The 23,554-nt window shown below is 40.3% G+C and overlaps 1 protein-coding gene across 3 annotated transcripts in view; it reads left to right on the forward strand.

Moving 5' to 3' along the window:
- Positions 1–2,605: 2,605 nt before the first annotated feature.
- The window catches only part of mov10 (Mov10 RNA helicase), a 36,141-nt gene continuing 15,192 nt past the window's right edge, over positions 2,606–23,554 (forward strand). The window contains exons 1-8 of one of the 3 annotated variants that reach the window (XM_008109841.3): positions 2,606–2,796; positions 7,275–7,624; positions 13,808–13,904; positions 14,985–15,109; positions 17,607–17,833; positions 18,610–18,850; positions 20,313–20,447; positions 21,878–22,031. In XM_008109841.3, the coding sequence (XP_008108048.1) occupies positions 7,491–7,624; positions 13,808–13,904; positions 14,985–15,109; positions 17,607–17,833; positions 18,610–18,850; positions 20,313–20,447; positions 21,878–22,031 (1,113 nt within the window). In that variant the 5' untranslated portion in view covers positions 2,606–2,796; positions 7,275–7,490. Of the gene's footprint in view, positions 2,797–7,274; positions 7,625–8,059; positions 8,209–9,114; positions 9,159–13,807; positions 13,905–14,984; positions 15,110–17,606; positions 17,834–18,609; positions 18,851–20,312; positions 20,448–21,877; positions 22,032–23,554 lie in introns of those variants that run through there. The other 2 variants (XM_062978663.1, XM_008109843.3) reach the window with 2 other exon arrangements.

Consider the following 23,554-nt stretch of genomic DNA (forward strand, 5'->3'; position numbering starts at 1 on the left):
CTTGAGCTAATCACTTCCTTTCAACCAAACCTACCTTACAAGTTACTCAGCATGAAACAACTGCTTCAGACAATGGGATGGTGAAATGTGCTGCTCAGCACACCCCACATTGAGGATCATTCTGCTACTTTCTCAAATCATCTTCATCCCACACCACACCACACTGCTGTGATGGCTGCCCTCCACTTCTCTCTCTTCCCCCTTTTCCAGTTGTTCTGCAACCTGCTGATGTTTCTTATTTTATTTATTTATTTATTTATTTATTTATTTACATCACTTTTACCCCGCCTTTCTCTCCGAGGAGACTCAAAGCGGCTTACAGTAAACAGGCAAAAATTCAATGCCTAAAAACAATGTAAAAACAACAATTCATATAAAACAATCTTGTCTGCCTCCCATCACCCCAGTGTCTCATCTCCTTGGTCATCCACATAAAAACTGCTACTTTTGCAGCCTCCATATCCTGCACCTCAGTAGCATCTTCCTTATTGAACAGCAGGTGAGTTTCAACTATTGTTATCAATGACAATATTATTTAAAAGGAAGTAGCAATCCATTTTAACATTAAACATTAATGCCACCATCCTGTATTTTCCTTCCAGTTCTCAAAATTGTCTTACAGAACTATTTCTGCTATAAGTGTCCTAAATGTGGGCATATTTACTTCAGTTTGAAACCCACTGAACATAGTATGTAATAAATCTGGTAAGGGTTCAACAAGCTATGGCATATGACCAAAACACAGAAATTTGGAATTTGCCTTTTTGGCATGACTGCACTATTATTTTAATCTACTCTTTTGAAATTTGAGATCTGCCGTAAGCATCAACCTTACCTCAACAAGCTCCACTCTCCATCCATCTATTCACCCCTCTTACATTTCTCTTCCTCTTAGATTGAAAATATCTAAAAGCACCAGGTATAGTTCTTAAAAAACCTGGGGAAAATAAAACATTTTATATTTTTCCAGAGACCCAGTAAAGATTACAAGACTGTTGCAGAAAAAGCAGCAGTGTTCACGGCACCGTGAATACAAATTATATTATGCGGTTATAGCACTTTCCCTTCCCCCTTTGTTCTCTTACAATTTTTTCATATTCACTTCTATACCTTCTGTTGACAATTCTGTAAGAATTCACCTCTGATATCTGCAAACAGACAAGTTCCCATCTTATGAACAAAATACTAAATAACTGCCTCACACTCCTTTCATCCAAAGCAATGGAGTTGTACTTTTTTCCTTTTACTCCAGCTTCCAGTGGGGAAAAGAGACTTGCTTTAAAAAAAGATTAAGGTTTAATCTGGATCAGCTAGTGGTTGGAATAGGTAACGGGATATAATATGTAGAATCCAGATAAAATCCAGCCACATCAGTAAAAAAAAACCAAAAAAAACTTGAAACATGGAAAATGAGCATTTCTAAGCATGCTTGGAATGCATTTCCTTCTACAGAGTAGCTACACCTCTTATCACACAAATGGTTATGAGCTCTATGTATCAAAGATGAATCACAAATTCAAAGTGCATTGCAACACACTTAACTCCATGTGGTTTGATGCAGAACTGATCCAGCTAGTCTCATTTTGGTAAAGGGATTATATACTTGTCTGCATAGAATTTTTTCTAGTGGATTATTTGTGAGAATCCTAACTAGAGAGTACTGTAACCTTATTTCAATAAATCAAGTAGTATCTTCCCCCCCCCCCCCCCCCGGAAGGCGTTTTTTTAGCTCCCCATCATTCCTCACCATGTTTTGGTCCCTCTATGCTGCCTCAGAAGCAAGGGAAAAATATTTTCCAATAGAAAATTATTCTCAGCCATTTTAAAATGACCTCAAAGAATAGGACATGTCCAATTTGATCTCATTAGAAAATATGGCAGAATTACCCCATGCATTCTAGAGGGCATTTGAGTACCACAACAACAACGTCATCTGACATTGGAGGGGGTAGTGTGTGAGGTCTCATTGTTGGGGACAATGCCATGCCCTAATCCCCATGCGTGGACATGAAAGAAGCCTCCCACAGGATGGTAACGCATCCGGTCGTCCCCTGGGCAACATCTTTGTAGACTGCCAATTCTCTCACACCAAAAACAACTTGCAGTATATTCTCAATTAACATCTTACATGATAAAAAAATCCCCAAATCCTGCCCTAAACAAAAAGCAAGGGGGGGATCATATGCAGCAAGGAAGAACCTGAAATACTGGTGACTAATCAGTATTTCTGAACCTGGAGGAAATGTACAAAGCTGTAATCTTGTTTGCATGGCTGTTTCTCCAGTGTTAGGTTTTGTTATGTGTCTGTTCATCACAAAATGGGTTTTCCCTTTTCTGCACAGAAGTGCATGACAGTAACAAAGGGACAGATTGGCATGCTAAATCTTGCCAGGTTTAAATCCTAGTTGCTGAGAGAAACTGGTCTGGCCTATAAGACTCATCCAAACATCTGACAGGCTAGAACAGCTCACAGGGCAAAGCTCAATCCCAACTCATAAGGCAGAGATGGGGAAGTGAGGCAGCAGTGACAGGGCATGCAGAGCTAAACCCATGTGACTTTTTCATTGGAAGGGCTTGTGACATTATTCCCCCCACCCCCACCCCCTTCCGAGTTTGAATCACCACAGTAACGGGACGGGAAATGCATCTTCCTAGCAAGTATTCTTTTTTATGAACGATCCCTGCTGTATTCCAGAGCACTGAAGGTTGTTTGTACAGAATCCAATTCTTGGTGGGGATGAAAATACTAGAAATTGATGTAGAATAACATAGCTACTTGCATTTGAGCTCTCAAAGGTAAGTGTTGCTATAGACAATGATATATAATATCTATGTTTACAAAATTATATATTAGCTGTGGCTGATTCCACGGCAGTTTGGAGTCCGGTTCCAGTAAGCCAGTCCCAAACACAATACTGATCTCTTTCCAAAATCTTATGTTTTATTTGCATGTGTCAAGAATCCAGAATGGACACCTCTTTGTCAATTCTGAGCTCTGCAAGAAAATCAGTTTCACCTGTCAAGATAACTGAAATATGTTGTCGAAGGCTTTCATGGCCGGAATCACTGGGTTGCTATATTTTGCAGGCTGTATGGCCATGTTCCAGAAGCATTGTCTCATGACATTTCACCCACATCTATGGCAGGCATCCTCAGAGGTTGTGAGTTACATTGGAAAGCTAGGCAACTGAGGTTTATGTATCTGTGGAATGTCCAGAGTGGGAGAAAGAACTCTTGTCTACTTGAGGCAAGTGTGAATGTTGCAAGTTACCACCTTGATTAGCATTCAATAGCCTTGCAGCTTGAAAACCTGGCTGCTTCCTGTCTGGGGGAATCCTTTGTTGGGAGGTGTTAGCTGGCCTTGATTTTTTTTTCCCTGTCCGGAATTCCCGTTTTTTTTAGTGTTGTTTTTTGCTTACTGTCCTGATTCTAGAGGGTTTTTTTTTAAATAAAGGCAGCCAGATTTTGTTCATTTTCATGGTTTCCTCATTTTCGTTGAAATTGTCCACATGCTTGTGGATCTCAACCGCTTTTCTGTATAGTCTGACCTCACAACCTCTGAGGATGCCTGCCATAGATGTAGGTGAAACGTCAGGAGAGAATATGTCTGGAACATGGCCATACAGCCCGGAAAACTCACAGCAACCCAATAACACAAATATGTACTATTTTAGACAAGGTTTATCACACATCATCAAGACGTTCACGTTCAGAGTTGGTCAATAGCTGGTCAGGGGATATGTGAGTAATCAAATAGTTCCCTTCAGGTGAAATCTATATCTGTGGGCCCCAAAATCATTTTTGAACAATTGATCTAGGACTAGATTAAGACCCGGGCCCTTGGAATGCATAACAGTTAATCTAAGGCGAAGCAGGTTAAACAGATGAGCTGCTGAACTTGTTGACTGAAAGGTCAGTTCGAATCTGGGGAGGGGGGCGAGCTCCCACTATTAGCCCCAGCTTCTGCAAACTTAGCAGTTTGAAAACATGTAAATGTGAGTAAATAGGCACCGCTGTGGCAGGAAGGTAACGGCACTCCACGCAGTCATGCCGGTTACATGACCTTGGAGGTGTCTACGGACAATGCTGGCTCTTTGGCTTAGAAATGGAGATGAGCACCAACCCCCATAGTCAGACACGACTGGACTTAATGCCAGGAGAAAACCTTTACCTTTACTAATCTCTTACTAATCTGCAGTAAATATTACATAGAGTTGTAGCCATTCATGTACTATTTAATTTATTCCAAACAGGAATATAGATGTAATAAATTATTACTCCTAGTGATAAAATTGAAAATGCATTTTTCATGGCATAGTTTGTTTTGGATTGAATCCTGACAAACACAAAGGATTAGGAGACAGATGGCCCTTCCAGACAGGCCCTATATCTCAGGATTTTATCCCAGGTTTTCTGTTTATCCCAGATTATTTGGCAGTCCAGACTCGCATAATCCACTTAAAAGCAGAAAACCTGGGATCAGATTATGGGATATAGGGCCTGTCTGAAAGGGTCCAGGGAATAATTTTAAAAAAGTTTTAAAAAAAGACTGCTTGGCCTAAACTGTCATGAGTTGAATCCAACACAAGCAACAAGAATTCCTAAGATTTGCAGGGAAGTTAGGAGAGTCCAAAGTTTTATTTTTTATTGTCACTATGCAGGACATTGCAATTGGCAACCTGATTGTCCAGAATCCTTCACTGATAGGAAGGTTATTTGCTTTAAGGGAAAATTGTGATAAAGGTATGCTGAGATAAAGTTGTAACTGTTTGCTTAGCAGCTGCTGCTAATCCATGATGACACAGGAAACCCTCCTCATACTCTAAGCAGGGCCTGTATTACCCAAAAAGAAATGTAAAGGGTCTCTGGTTGCTGAATCAAAAGGAGATGCAAGTGCTAAATGCTGTTTTTGAGGACATTAAAAACAGTCTTTTGAGCAGTTGCATATGCTATTAAAATGATCCTTCATGTACATTAAAAGTTCTGCTTTAATTTCCAAAGCATTTTTAATATGTGATGAACGCGGTGTTTGCTTTATGACTTCTGGTCAATATTTTCCCTACTCTTCCTTCTTTGCTATAATACTGTTGGAGGCTGTGAATGTTTCTACTGGCCTTGAATTGCTGGAAATAACAGATGTAAAAAGAGGTCTAAATTTTTATATAGAGGGGTTGGATTGGATGGTTTTTGTGGTTTTTTCCAACTCTGATTCTATTTGGTAGCGATTGTGTTTCACAATATCTTATTGTTTTTATCAATGTTTACATTCTTTTAATTATTATTGATAGTTTTAACATACCATAAGTGTTCCCCCATATATGTGAGTTATTTTGTTTCTAGTCTGTATTGGGGTTAATATAATTCTGTGTATTTCTGTGGGGTGCATCTACACTGTAGTACTGATGCAGTTTGAAACTGCTTTAACTGCCAAGGTTTATAGCTATGTAATCTTGGAATCTGTAGTTTGGTGAGGCACCATCACTCTGGTAGAAAAGACTAAAGACCTTGTAAAACTGCCACTCCCAGGATTCCATATCACTGAGCTGTGGCAATTGAAGTGCTGACACTTTAACTACCATGCCTCAATACTATGGAATCCTGGGAGGTGTAGTTTGGTGAGGCAAATTGGGGTAAAACTGCATTAATTCCAAAGTGCAGATGCACTTTCAACAACCCATGTGGACAATTCTGGAGGATTTTGGAAACGCTGGGTTGCTGTGAGTTCTCCGGGTTGTATGGCCATATTCAAGAAGCATTCTTTCCAGATGTTTTGCCCACATCTATGGCAGGCATCCTCAGAGGTAGGAAGATATGTTGGAAACTAGGCAAGTGGGGTTTATATATCTTTGGAATGTTCAGGGTGAGAGAAAGAACTCTTGCCTGTTTCAGACAGGTGTGAATTTTACAATTGGCCACCTTAATTAGAATTGAATAGCCTTTTGGTTTCAAGGTCTGGCTGTTTACTGCCCGGGTGCATCTTTTGTTGGGAAGTGTTAGCTGGCCCTGATTGTCTCCTTTCTGGAATTCCCATTTTCTGAGTGTTAACTTTATTCACTGTCCTGATTTTAGAGGTTTTTTTTAAATACTGGTGGCCAGATTTTGTTTATTTCCATGGTTTCCTCCTTTCTGTTGAAATTGTCCACATGCTTGTGGATTTCAATGGCTTCTCTGTGTAGTCTGACATGGTGGTTGTTAGAGTGTTCCAGCATTTCTGTGTTCTCAAATAATATGCTGTGTCCACGTTGGTTCATCAAGTGCTCTGCTATGGCTGACTTCCCTGGTTGGATTAGTTTGCAGTGCCTTTCATGTTCCTTGATTCATGTCTGGGCAGTGCTGCATTTGGGGGGCCCTATGTAGACTTGACCAAAGCTGCATGATATACTGTAGACTCCTGCGCTCAGAAAACAGAGGCATTCCAGACATGAATCAATCAGGGCCAGCTAACACCAGAAGTGCAGTTTCTCAAGTTGTTCCTGATATGAAAAAAACACACCTCAAAACGAATTTCTCCAGGCAGTTAGCTGCCAGACCTTGAAGCTGAAAGGCCATTCAATCTTAATCAAGGTGGCCAATTGCAATATTCACATTTGGCTCAAGCAGACAAGAGTTCTTTCTCCCACCATGAACATTCCACAGATATATAAACCCACTTGCCTAGTTTCATGCAGACCTCAGAGTGGTTCTCAATTGGGGCCCCCCAGATGTTTTTGGCCTACAACTCCCAGAAATCCCAGCCAGTTTACCAGCTATTAGGATTTCTGGGAGTTGAAGGCCAAAAACATTTGGGGACTCCTGGTTGAGAATCAGTGCCGCACAAACTCTGCCATAGATGTGGGTGAAACGTCAGGAGACAATGCTTCTCGAGACAATGCTTCTCGAACACGGCCATACAGCCTGGAAAACTCACAACAACCCAGTGATTCTGGCCATGAAAGCCTTTGACAACACATTTTGGAAATGGATTGGTACATTTCTTCCTCCTAAACAGAAAGGAGTTGAAAAAAAGTTTTGGAACTGTACTTTCTTTGGCTGGATCTAGACTGTCACAGTTTGAAACTGTGTTATATGGTCACTACAGACTCCACTGACCTGCATTGTATAAGTCTACACCAGGGAGAGGTCAACTACCGGCTGTTAGGAATTGTGGGAGTTGAAGTCCAAAACACCTGGAGGGCCGAAGCTGGCCTCTTCCTGGTGTAGACTGACCATACCATGGAGGTTCAAACAGTGCAGCCCCAACCTCCCTCCCTTTCTCTCCGTTTGCTTCTCCTTAGGAGGCCAGCCTTTCGCGATGGACAAGAGAGAGCCTTGAATGAAGGCTGAGGACTCTCCCCTTCTCTGACTCAGCCGAGGAGAGGATTCGAATTCGGTTTCGTTTTCGTTTCTTCTAGTCTGGAGGCTGCTTGGCGAGCTGATCCACTTCCTGGAGCTGCCCGACTCGGCTCATCATTCGCTTCGCCTGGAGGCAGAGGAGCCAAAGGGTCCCGACAATGCCCAAGGCCACGCTGAAGCAGGCGGCGGAGATCGGGAAGGCGTTCGCACAGTACCTGAAAGACACGGGTCGGGAAACCTTCAGTGATAAAGAGCAGCTGAAGACCATCTACAACCAGGAGTTCCGGAACCGGTAGGTGGAGGGCAGGAGGGGAAGGGATCCATGGCGGCGCAGCATCTCCCCAATGGAAAGAGGGTGCATGCATCTAAGGAGAACCCATGCTGCTCAGGAGTACTTGGAACTGCCATGGCACAATGCTGTGGAATCATGGGAGTTGTAGTTTGTTGAGGCACCGGATATCCATTGGCAGAGAAGGCAAAAGACCTTGGAAAACTACAACTTCCATGTCTCTACAGCAGTGAGCCATGTCAGTTCAAATGCCAAACTGCATCTCTTTTAAAGAATAGATGCACCCTTAAAGGTTGAAAAAGGCACCCCCCCCCCTTCCCTCCTTATTGTTGTTTATCTGCAGAACTGGAAATGCGAAGCCCAGGGATTTTTCTCTGGTTACCAAGGCAGGTTACCAAGGCAGGTTACCAAGGCCGGTTACCTACATAAATAGGGGGAAAACAGAGAATCAATATAGTTCGACACTTATTTTCTCTGCGATGGGGCGTTGCTATGGAATTAAGGTCTTTAGCCTTCTCTATCAGAGAGGGCTTCAATCAACTACAAAGCCCATGGCAGTTAAAGTGGAATAATATTGCTATAGCAAGGTAAGAAGGAAGTTTTGCTTTATGAGATACAAACTTTACAAGCCGACACATTCTGTCTCTGCGGTGTAATCCTATAGAACACATCAGTTGTGCAATGGACACTGTATGGATGGGCGTGGTGGTAGCCACACGGCGGAATTATAGCAGTTCAACACTGCTTTAACTGTTGGCGAAAGCTTTTGTGGCCAGAATCACAGGGTTGCTTTGAGTTTTCAGGCAGGAATCAGCCAGGCTTTGAAGAAGCAAGGCTTTTAAATGCTAATCAGAGTGATTAATTGCAACATTCACATCTGCCTTTGACAGACAAGAGTTCTTTTTCCCACAGATATATAAACCTCCCTTGCCTAGTTTCCACAAAGCCTCACAACCTCTGAGGATGTGGGCAAAACATCAGGGGAGAATGCTTCTGGAACATGGCCATACAGTCCGGAAAACTCATAGCAACCAATTATGAATGTTCCAGTTGGCCAGCTTGATTATAATTAAATAGCTAGACCTCACAACAGACCTCACAACCTCTGAGGATGCCAGCCATAGATGTGGGTGAAATGTCAGGAGAGAATGCTTCTGGAACATGGCCATACAGCCCAGACAACTCAGAGCAACTCACTGGTTTAACTGTCATGGCTCAGTGCTGTAGAAATTTGGGGATTGTGAAATGTTTTGCCTTCTTGGTCAGAAAGCTCTGGTGCCACAGCAAAACCATACATTCCAGCAAACCGTATTTTTTTCCTAAAAGTGGTATCAAAGCGCTATATGTTTTTCAGTGTGACTAATGCTGCTACTAAGTGGGGTCTGTGCTGCCTAGGCAGCTGTGATGGAAATTAGGCCAAAGGTCTCAATTTAAGCATAAATGCTCTCAGCATAAGTAAGGTGAGAGACACCCCCCCCCCCTAAGAACATACGGTATTATTGGCTAACATGGCGAGGGCTGTATCACAAGACCCAAGGTAAGGATTGAAGACTAGCTCTGCAAAGAAGGGGGGAAAGCTCTTGGTTATATGAGCAGACCTTGGGCTGTGAGATAAATGTGTGCTGGGTTGTTGTCCGTGAGAAGTAAATCGGTTGCAAAATGGATCCAGTTGAAACACCCATGTTTCTAACCCTGTAGTTTCAGGGTGTCACGCTGCTATTTTGGCTGGCTGGTTCCGTATCCCGAATTCTCAGGCTTGAAGGCTACAATCATGTACAAACTTACCTTGCAGTGGGACCCATTGAAAAATGAGATTTTCTCCTGAGTTGAAGAATTACACTGTTGATTTACTTTGTTTTGGCTGGCTTCAGGAAACAAAAGTGGGCAAACACACAACACTAACACATCCTGGTTCCAAGGCCCAGTTTGTTTCTGTCTCCTTGTTTTCAGGCAGTTACAAAATTGTTTCATTGTCTTGCTCTTCATTGAAAGGCAACACAATCCAATCTTGGAAGCTTTTTACATTTTTACAAAAGAATGTGTTAAAATAAAACAAGAACTGCTGCAGCTGCTACATTTTTATTTAAATAACGTTTTAGAGGGGTTGAATCTCATATTTGTTCAAGGTTTAAGGTCCAATGTCACAATTGCAGAGCTGAAGAAGAGATGGGAACATTTATGTACATTTTTCCTCTTAGATTTCAATCTAAATTTGAGGATCAAAATGGCTTCTGAGAGAGGAAAAAGGACAGCTGGTACTAAGGGCAGTGGAAGGCATTTCTAGAGAGGGATTATAAGCAAAGGTGGATATGGCACAGCCTATTAGCGGTATCTTGTGAATTAGTTTAGGGTTGAAAGTCTTCCTCTAGAATCTAATTATAGTGCTGTACATTCAACTTCTTGCATCAGAAATCTAGTAATTGGAAATAGATTGTTATATATACATGATGAAGAGCTTTACTTTTTAATACAATAGAGTCTCACTTATCCAACCTTCACTCATCCAAAGTTCTGTATTATCCAACACAGTCTGCCTCCGGCCCATATCCACAGCTGTTTCTCTGGGCAGCAACTATCTTTATTTGTAGTCAATTTTTTAGTAGTCAGTGTTTTAAATACATTGCAATGTATTGGTGCTAAATTTGTAAATACAGTAATTAGTACATAACGTCACCATGTATTGAACTGCTTTTTCTGTCAGTTTGTTGTAAAACATGATATTTTTGTGTTTAATTTGTAAAATCATAATGTAATTTGATTTTAATAGGCTTTTCCTTAATCCCTTCTTATTATCCAACATTTTCGCTTATCCAATGTTCTGCTGGCCCGTTTATGTTGGATAAGTGAGACTCTACTGTACATAAGAATCATTTGCTAGGAGTTTTTGGAATATTTTCCTTGGATCAAAACATACACTTTCTTCTACACTTTCAATTTTTATTGGCGTTGGAGGAGAAAAATATTTAATGTTGATGTGATTACTGCAGAACCATGTTTGCAATTAAATTCACTCACAAGGAAATCTTGAAGATTTCTTTAATGCTAGGTTACTACTACATGGGTGAGGTTTCAATTCAATAACCCCCCCCCCCCTCTCAAAGCCCTATTTCCTCAACTCCCAAAAGCTTTCCAGGTCTTCCAGTCTGAGCTGGTTCCTCTTATCAGGCTGTTTCCCACACAGGGTCCCAGATATTTTCATTCTGTTTTCATTCCTCAACCTTGCCTGTGAACTCATGGCATGGAGGTGTCCTAAACACACCAGATATATGGAGTCTGTGAAATTTCATATGTTTAAAAGTGAACGAGAAGTACAGGCAATCCCTGAGTTACAAACATTCGACCTATAAATGACTCATAGTTAAGAACGAGGGTAAGACAACAAGAAGTGAGATAAACCTATTATTATTAACTGCATTTCTGTACTGCTTTTCTTCCCGGGGGGGGGGGGGGGGGGGGGTTCAAAGCGGTTTATAACATAATAAATGGCAAAATTCAATGCCTCACATATGTACAAAAATATATCACATATCTAAATCAATATTATATAACTGTAGATTAAAACCATCAAAACTATAAAAACATCAAACATAGATATTAGCATGAAACATGTTATTGTTGCAATTAACAACTTAGACCCCTTCTCTTCCCCCACCATCCCCTCATCTCCCTCTCCATAGTGTTTCAGCCCTTCTTTTTATACCATCCTTGCTCCCCCCCCCCCCGATCCCACAAGACACAAAGTTCTTTAGGTACAGATTGAGTACAGAATGAGGTGAGTAAAAAACATCCTGGGCCTTCTTGGGGGCCCAGGACTCTTCTTACCCATCAGAGGAGAAATTCACTTCTGAGAGAGTGATCATGGGGAAAAGGTTGCCATGGTTTACAGAAGGACAGTGCTGTGTGTGTTAACTGGAGAATGAAGAGCATGAAGCTGATTGGCTGAGCCTGCAAAAACCTAGGGATTGATTTGAAACTGTTTGAGCAAGTTTTCTGTTCTGACTGAGTACTGTTGGTGAACGAAAGAAATGTACTCAGAGAGGCCTTGCTATTTTGAGGCCTGATTGCTGCTGAGAAAAGGGGGTTGAAGAACCAGGACTGTATTCTTCTCTGAAGCAGATTTGTGGACTGAGAAAGGACTGTTTATGACTGTGGACTTCTGTAAGTGATCAGAGGGACCATTTTGCTTTCTTGGAATCAGTAAAGTTCCTGTATTTTTGGTTCTCCAAACTTGAGTAGCATGTTATTGTTCTGCGTGTGATTCTGCAGGCACACATAAGAGCATCCGTTTATCATCATCAATCTGTAACAAAGGTGTCTCCACTGAAGCTTCGTCAGCAATCCTTGTTTTCACAATAGCCAATTTTTTTCCAAAATCCAATTATCACAGGGACAGAAAATGAGGTGAGCTCTTCTGAACAGGGGCACCAACACCACAGGTGTGTTAACGTTTCCCTATGCTATCCAAAGCGCGCTCTCTCTCTATATATATATGTATGTATGTATATATATACACTTTTAAAATGTACCTGTTCCAACTTACAGACAAATTCAATTTAAAAACAAACCTACAGAACCTTTGAATAGCTTTGAAGCTGCACAGCTATTCAGTGCTAATCAAGGTGATCAATTGCAACGTTCACACTTGCCTCAAGCAGACAAGAGTTCTTTCTCCCACCCTGGACATTCCACAAATATATAAACTCCTCTTCCCTAGTTTCCAACACACCTCACAACCTCTGAGGATGCCTGCCATAGGTGTGGATGAAAACTCAGGAGAGAATGCTTCTGGAACATGGCCATACAGCCTGGAAAACTCACAGCAACCTACGGAAGCTATCTTGTTCATAACTTGGGGACTGCCTGTAGTTGTAATAGCTCAATCCGGGGGGAATGAAGTGTAATGTCAAGAGTGTCCATAAAGGTTGCTAAGAATTTTAGAACCTCAAAGCCCTTTCATGTCACACAATTATAGAGCTGTGATTCCACTTTGACTGTCATGGTTCCAGTCTATGCAATTCTGGGATTCAAAGTTTACAGAAGATTGTTATAGCAATTTAGTGTTTCACCAAACTACAATCCCCACTTGATCTTGGGGTGGTTTAAATGTGTTATTGAAGGGGTCACTGAACCAGAGTGACTCCATTTTAGAATGCCTGTCTGCTTGAAACCAGAGATCAGTCTCTCTTCTAGGAATAAAGATAAAAATTGCAACTTGCTGTCTTGCGACAAGATAGCATGTGTCCTGTATGTTTAGCAAGAATCAGTTGTGGTTAGCCGATTCTGAGAAATGTATGAAATACATGTACCTTTGCCTAACCTGTTGAAATGTTCTACAGTTTGTGGCTACATCCTTTTATTATTACTCTAGCACAGTGGTTCCCAACCTTTGGTCTTCCAGTTGTTTTTGGAATTCAACTCAAAAATCCCAGCCAGTTTTCCAGTTACAGTAGAGTCTCACTTATCCAACATAAACAGGCCGGCAGAACGTTGGATAAGCAAATATGTTGGATAATAAGGAGGGATTAAGGAAAAGCACATCAAATTAGGTTATGATTTTACAAATTAAGCACCAAAACATTATGTTTAACAACGAATTTGACAGAAAAAGTAGTTCAATACGCGGTAATGCTATGTAGTAATTACTGTATTTACGAATTTAGCACCAAAATATCACGATGTATTGAAAACATTGACTACAGAAATGCATTGGATAATCTAGAATGTTGGATAAGCGAGTATTGGATAAGTGAGACTCTACTGTAGTTGTGTTAGCATCTGGCAGCATAAAAATGAGGAAGGGATAAATAGGAATGCAGCCACATCTTTAAAACTTGAGTTTTATTTTAATATTAACATTTTCTTCTTCAGATGTAGTGCAGTACAGTATTAAATCCTGAAGTTATAAAGTATATTCATACAGTGGTGGGAGTGGAATAGAATATAATAGCGTACAGAAAGGAGCAAATCATGTTTCTTGTTCTACATTTTCAAAGGGCTTGGCGAGGTGATAACAGGTCTTTCTGATTTTGGTTAGTTAGTGTGAATCAATAAATCTGGTAAGCAGATTTACATTCTTACACTCTTAGAAGAGCTGCCATATTTTCCCTTGTCTCTTCTGTTTTTTAATTCACCCAAATAATCCTATTCACTTCTGTTGCTGTCTTCCTGCTGTGTGTCGTTTCCCAGGAATAATGCAAGAGGACCCAACTTCTCCTCTGTACTCTACTCACTTTTGAAGTCTGGCAATGCTACAATCAATAAAAACCATGTGACATTTGGAAGGGTAAGAGATGTGTGTTTGATTGACTTTCCCCATTTCATAGGTTTGGCAAGTTGTCTTAATGTGTGTGTGCATGTGTGTTTATGTGTCTTCAGATCACCTTTTGACTTATGGTAACCCCATGAATTTCACAGATTTCTTAGTCAGGGAATACTCAGAAATGGTTTACCAGTTCCTTTCTCTGAAACACAACCTGCAGCATCCAGTTGTTAGGATCTGGTGCCTTTAGGGTATTTTGGGCCCTTCTCTTAATAATTCCACATGAAGGACCTTATCACACTCAGGAAATGGCTTTCCTGTAGGCAACCTGTAGCATTTGAGAACTGGATACGGATGAACCAAGTCACACTTATTCCCATAGCAAATGAAACAATGTGCCCAGACTGCAGACAGATGACTTTTCTCAATCTGTAGGATGCGCACCTACATCACTATCTTCCCTTTTTGGGAGGTTTGTGGGGGGAATTCCCCAGCTTCCGAGTCCTATTCAAACATTACACAGTCTCATGAGCACTTTGTGCAGCTGCAGTTTCCCTCTTATCCAGTTTCTCGCCCATACAATCAACTGTCATCCAGCTTCCTATGAGCTTCTGCTAAGCCAAGAAAAATAAAGGATGGGTGAAGACACTTTCCAACTCATCTTTCAAAAGCTACTGGATGCATACTCTTTGTGTATGATTCCCTATTGGTTTCAGATGAAAGGGGTCACACGCCATGTGATCATACTTGTAGGAACTCATATGCAAAGAGTGTCAAGGCTGGTTATTTACCTTTGTGATAACATCCTAATTCAGTTTAAAAAAAAATTAAACACCCTATTTTCAGGTCTTTCAGGAGGAATAATTGCCCAGTAAGTGGTGAGTTTTTTTGTTAGTCTGTATTAGAGAAAACACATCAATTTACACAATAGCCCTGGACTCTTGGTAGATCTAACCACAGGATATTTGTACTTGGCACATCTCAAGTTTACCTGTTCTGGAAAGTTTTGTTAGGGAACCCCTGATTGCTGCTATAATTTTTTCTCTTAGTGTAACAGTTGCTGGAAATCACCATTCTCTTGCTTCCTTCCTTGCTGTCTTACAGGTAAAGAAGAAAATGACACTTACTGATCAGTACTGGAGGCCACCAAAAAAAGCTGGAGATCAGCTTAACCAGGGCCCAAGTGCAGATGGTGGGCCACCTCCTCGTCAGTTCCGTGTTAAGGAGAGGTACAGAATGAACAGGAAACAGAGGGTGGAAGATTCTTGTTATTTGGCTCTAGTGCTTCATTTGAACTCTTGATTCCATTTAGGGGTCTGTGAATCCATAAGGCTGTCATATTTCCACCCAAGTGAAGAATCTGTAGGGCTTCTCATTATTTACAGATTCTTTCCAAATTGAAATAAAGTAAGGTCATGGTCTTCGCAGTTGTAGTAAGAAATCGGAAAACGTTAGCAGTGAGGTCTTGTAGGACAGAGTGATTAAACAGTACAAGGAAACAGTCAGTCAGGATTCAGTCTTTTGTCTCTCATTTTACAGTTAGAACAAATAGAATAAATTTGACAGGAAGTACAGAAAGAAAGAGATAATTTTATAAAGGAAATCTATATTGTCAAGCCCAGTTTATATTTATTCAGCCACAGAGAAAGCATTGACTAACTTTTTCTAAATAACTATTGCCAAGAAAACCCTATAATAAATATGCCTTAGGGTTGTCATGGGTCAGAATTGATTTGAAGGTACACAGTAACAAGCCCCACCAGTTTGATGCTATTGGCTTCCTATAAATATGTTGAGGAATGTACTTTTATTATAGGGATAGGAAAAGTGTGACTTATGTCCATCAAAGTCATGGGGAGGACTAGTATTTCCATCCCTCCCAAAAGTTCTCATCACATTTCCTAGAGTATTGTCCACAAGGACTTCATTCCGCTCTGACCTATTGTGAGTGCCATCAGATCCCCTACATATGATTTGGCAAAATTTCTGGCTTCACAACTACAAACCCATATTGGACTTGCTACACACAGCATTAAGGACTCAGCCCACCTCATTGAGAAAATCAGCAATCTTAAACTCAACCCCAATGACAAATTGATCAGTTTTAATGTAGTGTCCCTATTGACCGAAGTCCCCATAGCAGACACCATGGTAGTCATTAACCAGAATTTCCCAAAAGACATCACAGCCCTGTTCCAACATTGCCTCACTATAAGCTACGTCTAGTGGGGCAATGAATTCTATGAATAGAAAAATGGGGTAGCCACGGGGAGCCCTCTTAGCATAGTAATAGCAAAATTTTATATGGAACACTTAGAGAAACAAGCCTTGGGAACAGCAACAAAAAACCTACTATATGGTTGTGTTATGTGGATGATACATTCACCATTTGGAGCCATAGAGAAGAACTAAACAAGTTCTTTAACCATATCCACCTAAACATCCAATTTACTATGGAAAAAAGAGATGATGGAAAAATACTATTTCTAGATGTTCTAGTCATCCACAAACCAAACAAACAATTGAGCCACACAGTACATAGAAAATCCACACACACTGATAGATATCTACATAAAAACACCAGGCATTATCCAGGACAAAAAAGCACAGTTAAAACTCTTAGATAATATTATTAGAAAACACAGAAAATCAAGATCACTCTGACAACCACTTTGTCAGACTACACAGAGAAGCCTTTGAAATTCACAAGCACATGGACAATTTCAACAGAAAGGACAAAACCATGAAAATGAACAAAATCTGGCTACCAGTACTGAGAAAAACAAGAATCAATACAGTAACTAATGAATGCCACCAAGGCACAGGAAGCCCCCAGGCAGCAAGCAGTCAAGGGCCAGCAAAAAACACTCAGACAAAGGATGCCTTTAGTCAATAAACCCTCCAAGAGAACAAAGCCTGGCTACTTCTAGGCCAGTGGTTCTCAACCTGTGGGTCCCCAGATGTTTTGGCCTTCAACTCCCAGAAATCCTGGTTGGGATTTCTGGAAGTTGTAGGCCAAAACACCTGGGGACCCACAGGTTGAGAACCACTGTTCTAGGCAGATGCCCTCACTATTAACTGCAATCTTCTCAGTTACTCACATGCTAATTGATGGATCCCACTCAAACACCTGCAAATCAGGCTTGCTAATTATACCCTTCACACTTGGTTAATAGACATTGCTTCCTTCTCCCATTCTGGACATTCCACAGGTATATATATTCCACTTGCTTTACCATCACCAGATCCTCTGAAGATGCCAACCAGATCCTCTGAAGATGCCAGCCACATCAAAAAAAGATGCTGCTAGAACACGGCCATACAGCCTGGAAACCACAACACCCCAGTGATTCTGGCCATGAAAACCTTTCAACAATATATTGTCTTTAATACAAGATTCTTTGGCACCTGCAGTGCAGTTCTTCTGTTTCATGCCTTATGCAGAAACAGTACACACATCTTTGCCATCCTTCCCTCAGCCTCCTTATAATTATGCATCCAAACAGCTTTGCCATCCCTGTATTAGCTTACTTTTTTACAGGGCACTTTAAGTGACTGTTTCCTATACAATGCAGTGAGTTCTTTTTTTGAAGATCATTGGTATCATCTGAGAATCTGTAGATCAAATCTGATCAGTATTGCTGCAAAGCAGTTGAGCTCAGTCCTGCAAATGCTCACTTAATAAATTTTGTGAGAAGTACTAATACTGTCGCCTTTCCTCTCCAGAGCTGAATTTGTCTCCAAGAAGAACGAAATTGACATAGTTTCTACGTGTGATATAGGTAATGGTAAAATCTGTGTTCATGTGTCTCCTAATAAGAGTGTTGAGATCCGGATTGAGGTAAAGAATAATGGGACAAGTGAGGTGACACTGTGCAAGTACCGAAAAACACCTAAACGGCGTGAATTCACCTTGAAGGCTGCTATATCCCCACCTGTGAAAATACCACCAGGTAATGTCTGAATATCAGCATTTAGAAAAGCTACGTTTTTCAGAATACAACTCACTGTGAGATGGGGGATGATGGGAATTGTAGTTCAAACACAATTTTTCCAGGCTTTGGTGATCAATGTATTTATTTGTTGTAACACAGTCCTTGATATGTGAAATAAGTAACATTTCACTGCAGTCAAGTAATTCAACAGTTATGGAAATATCCAAAACTGCTCAAGTTTTCACTGGCTTATAAGTTGGGCTTCAAAACAGCTCAAGGGGTGTTGTAATGCATGTGAATGATGAACAGTCTTGACCCGTGACATATTTCCCAACAGATTAGAATCATTATGCAGCTGTGACCATCCTGTATATTACTTTCTTTAAATACATTTCTCACCCAAGTTGTGTAAGCTTTGTCTGACACAAAACATTGAAAGAGAGAAGGAGGAAGTATTTTGGCATGTCATATTGAAAATTCTATCGTGTGGTTAGTTTTATTTACCCTAATAATTGTTAGTTGCCTTGAGACTCCTTGGAGAGAAAGGCAGGGTATAAATAAAGTAAGTAAATAAATAAATAAATAGTGTATTTTTGATGAAAGTTTTCTTTAAAAAGTGTTTTTCACTTCCAGTTAAAGTTTTTTTGTAGTTCAAGCTGTCATTAATACGAAATGTATTTGATCATATTTGAAGGATGTTGAAATGGGGATAGAAATCATTGGAGCAAAAGAAATGGACAGCCCCTCACCTCCCTTGTGGTTTCTAATGTAAAGAGACTTTTTTTGGTCTTCAGGGGCAAAGTATGAGATCCTGGTATGCTGTCTGACACAGGATTATGGCTTCTTTCCTGTCACCCTGAAGTTTGAGTTCATGACTGAGCAGAATGAACACTTTGTCATAGGACGTTTTTTGTCAGCTGTTGCCAACACCAAGTTAGCTGAGCAGCTGCGTCCCACATCAACTTACCAACCTTATCAAGTCAAACTACACAAACCACAGTTTGTCACTATAGAAGATGGTGTCCCACCAAATAAGTAAGTGAGAGTTTGCTGATATTTTCTGTTGCACTCTTTGTCTGAATTGCCCCTGCTCCTCTTACAAATTACTTCCCAGTTCCATAATCTTTCAGAACTCCATCCTTAACTAGCCTTGCTGTGACCGATCTGCTTTTCTGTTTTCTGTAATTTTACAAGAACTTTAGCTAAAATCCCACGATGCTGTGGGGTAGAGCCAAGACAGTTGAATTGTTTGATATATCTGTGTAGTGTGGATGCCCTTTAACTCCCCATTTTGTAAGTCTCAACTTTCTGGCAATATCTATTTTTCCAGCACCTTGCTTGCCATCAGTAGTTTCTCCATGTTTGCAGTTTTGACTCTTATGAATTGATTATCCACAGATTTGATTAAAATGTTCCTTCAGTGTGATTCTGTGGTTTTCTTCTTTTGGACATGCTGGATGACCTAGAGATTTTTACAGAGAACTCTAGTAATCTTTAGGTCTGCCAGTGTGATTTAGGTGTCAACTTCCAGTGGAATTTAACCATAGAGTCTTGATGGAAGAACTTGAACTTTCTAGAAAGGTGTTCTCTCAAGATTAAAAAAAATACAGATTTCTTTATTTACAGTTTTTCACTTTCACAGGGAGGGAGGGGGTCATGTGCCCCTCGCTCCAGCTAATGTGGAGGGCTGACTGCAAATAGTAGATAATAAATATGTGCTAATAAGTTAGGCTGGAGGAGAGTTAGCGTTAGAACTGTTGCTCATTTTTGGGTAGTCATATCATACTTGTAAAGATTTAATTAATTCCTCCTCTTGAGTCTTCCATAAAGTTTGTTGTACATTCATGCTTACATGTAGATACCTCACTTTCTGCTCATACAGTATTCTCACCAAGTGGGTAGCCACAGAAAATGTTACAATGACATCTAAAGAAGTGGTTTGTGCTTGTGTATCTCCTGATTGCATTTATACTTTGCTTTTCAACCAGGGCTATCATTGAAAGAAGTGTATAATTTGAAAGACTCAGAGAGGCGCAGTTATAATAAAGATCCACATTGATACTTATTACTATCTCTTCTGGTTTTCAAATGCAAAGGTTCCATTTCGTTTTCTGTTGTTGTTTTTTCCAAAGAAAAAAAATGCATTTTGGCAGTCTGTTCAGATACAGAAAAACCCATAAAGTTTGTTGTACATTCATGCTTACAATTTAGGTGTCTTAATAATTTGGCTTACAACTCCTCTCAGATCTACCCACCATGGCCATCTTAAGAAGTAAATAGACATTGGTGTTTTATACACAGCATTTTTAAGAATAATTTTGTGTATGTAACACACTTTGCATACATTTGTGTACATTGAACCATCAGAAGGCAAAAGTGTCACTATCTCATCCACCCATATGGACAATTTGGGATTTTTGAGTATTCTGCCCTTCTGCACTGGTCTCTAATCAATGTATTGATGCAACACCACCTTCTTCTTATTTTCCTTCCTTAGCTTTGGTAAATTTGAGCTAAAACTAATAACTCCAAAGTTTTACAAATACCCACCCGACTTCAAGGATCTGGTTAAGTACCTGACAGAAGACTCTGCACCCAATAATGACACCTATGATAAAGTTGCTCAGATCAGGTAAGTGCCCAAGAAACAAGACATTCCTTTTCTTTGACTTCTTTCTTACTTCCCATTCTTTGGTCCATTTCAAGAGTGAGTGGCCAGGGGTGATGCTAATATATGTAGCTGAGTACCCACTTAATAACCTGTGTAAGAACTGTACAACCTGTTTCCCTGCAGCAGGATGGCTATACAGACAATAGTTTCAGAAACGTAACAGTTCCATCCCATTTCTCTGGACAGTCTAAACACACTGTTTTCCAGATAGAAGCCATTTAGAATTTCTTTCTCAAACTTATAGAGAAGAGTCTGTCAATAAGTTGTTCTAGGGCAATGATGGAAATTGTGGTGTTCTAGGCATTGCTGGTCTGCAACTTCTAGCAGCCCGATTCAGAAAGCCCCTGGTAAGGAAACCTGGAAGATGCATTCTAGACTCAGTCCTGTATACAATTTCAATTGTTCTTTGACCCCATGGTTCTTAGATCATTTTTTTCTGGTGTAATGCACACGGCGTTTGTGTGCCCTACCTTCGAATATTCATAAGCTTTGATCTCAACGTTTTAAATTCCCATTTGTGTAATTATGCAGGAAAGTTTAAGACTGATGTTTAGACTATTCATACAAAAAAGTCTTCTGATTATTATCTCCTAGAATATGATCCAAGGTATTGCTGAATATCCACAGAGCAAAACTTATACACATACATGGCTAACCAGTGTCACTTCCTAATCTATGTATTTGTTTAAATTGTTGTGCTTTCTGATCTAATTTGTATTAAAGTGGATAAATTGTCAGTTTTGTATGCATGCATTAATTTGTTTCTGACCGGATACATTCATGCATGTACACAGACCTTGCATCAAACAGTAGGCACTTTCAAATCATTCACTATCCTTAAAGGAGGGGATCAGAATTGTTTAATTGCTATTTTAAGTCTTACATTTATACTTTTATTAATGCTTTTGTATTGTTCTAAATTCTCAAATCCCATTTTGAGAGAAAGGGCAGATATAAATGAAATCTTCACCACCATTATCAACTGAAAGGTGAACAACCATGTGGGAGAAAAGACCAGTTACCAACCCCCAGATACCTACCATGGGTCAATTTTTTCTACATGATGGTGATAAAAATTGACACCATTATCTGTATAGTGTTTTTTTGTATTGTTTAAAATATACTGTCTTGAGTCTCATTCTTGGGAGCAAGGTGGGATATAAAAGAATAAAATAATAATTACACAGCATCAACAACATATCCTGTACATATACTCTATAGAAGTGTGAAAGTCGTCAAAGAAATAACAAAGGCCAAGTTAGAGCCGTGCCTCTTCTGTCATATACTAGTAGGACCTCCCAAACACTTAGATTTAGAGTGATCAGATTTCAGATTACCCCATTAAGGTGAATGAGCTGAATTCAACAGGGTGTTATTCTGTACTTACACAGCAATGACCTGAACACTCCCCTCCAGTTTGACAACTATTCTAGCAAGTTTTGCCTGCTCCTTCACCTGGAAGAACTCCAAATGGAAGTGGACATCCGCAGATATGATATGCATGATGTTCCTATGGTTGCTGATCGGCAGCTCCTTGTCCTGAATGTGAGTAAGATATAATTGAGGGTTTGTTGAATAGTACTTGGAGCAGAGATGAGAATTGTGCATCCCATTGGGAGACCTAGTATGGTCCTTCTCTGGAAAAAAAGGGATTTGTGGCTGAAAAAAAAAGATTCAATTTGTTCTGATTCCCTGTTAATATGAAAAACAACTCTCCAAATATCTCCCCAGAAGAACCAGGAGTAAGAGAATTACAACTTTGTTACCCAAACTGTTGGTCAAAGTTGTGCTGTGTATCACTCCATGGTCTTGGAGAAATTGTTCAAAAGCCCTGGAGCATGACCACCTCAGAGCTAGCACATTGGGTTTGAATGGGAGAGATTTTTCTGATCATCCTCAAATTTCAGTGGTTGCCCTTTGGGTGGATTTCTGTTTCTCTGCTTAAGTGACCTCTCTGGGTGGTTGAGATGCTAAATATTCAGTGAAACCAAAACCATAAGGATTTTACAATGAACACAAGTTAAATCAGTTGCACAAGCATAGAAGTAAACAACTTCACACACCTATCACCAGATCTTCAGGTGCTGTAGCTACTTCCTCTATAACAGTGGTCCCTAACCTTTTTTTGACCAGGGACCAGATTCGGTTTGGTTCTTTGGGGTGCTGATTCAGAAAATTGCATTGGATAGATCACATAAGTTCTAGTTTCTGATACAGAACATATGCCATCCAGTAGTCGCCATCTGCTCTCTCACAGAAATCCATATTTAATAATTTAGAGCTGGTGTGGTCTATCCAATGCAACTTCCTGAATCAGCACCCCAAATAACCTCAGCAACGGGCCTAAAAACGAAGACACTAAGACGTCCCTGCTTCCAGGCGCCACATGGAATGGCTCCTCTCAGGGGGAGAGAGGAGAGGAGAAGCAGCAATCAGGAGGCTTGTAGCACCTTTCGTGGATAGTCAGCCTCTCCCCTCCTGACATCCTCATTTCCTCGGCACTATAAGATGGTTTTGCGAGACCAGTTGCTCTCATTGCAACAGTGTAGTAACAGTGAGGCCATGGACCATATTTTAGTTCTTGGGGACCACTAGTGGTCCATGGACCACAGGTTGGGAACCACTTCTCTATAATAACTGTTTGTCCCCATTTTGTCATTTTTCTTTTGAAAACACATAATTTTTACTTTTTCAAAAATGGTTTGGTTCAAAATGTTCCATTGCATCCTGTAAGGCAGTTGCAGGGCAATTTTACCATATCCTTTGAACTGGACGTCTCTTCGATTTTCAGTAAACCCTCCTATGTTTGATAGAACAAAAGGGGAGCAAAACTGAGGCAGAACTTCTTGGATAGAGGACAAGTTAAAGAATTTATAATGGGAAGAGGTTTTGATATATGCAAAAATTATCCAAAGGACAATTTCCCCATTCCAGCTCTAGCAGTATGCAGCTATGCATGTATGTCTATTTACAGAGAAGCCAAGAGAAAGAAATAGACTGGACTTTTTTTCTCATCTAAGCCCTTCAACTATTGCTGTATCCCTTTCAGCGAATGTTTGGGTAAACAG

Source organism: Anolis carolinensis, chromosome 4 (genome assembly GCF_035594765.1).
Source record: "Anolis carolinensis isolate JA03-04 chromosome 4, rAnoCar3.1.pri, whole genome shotgun sequence".
NCBI lineage: Eukaryota > Metazoa > Chordata > Lepidosauria > Squamata > Dactyloidae > Anolis > Anolis carolinensis.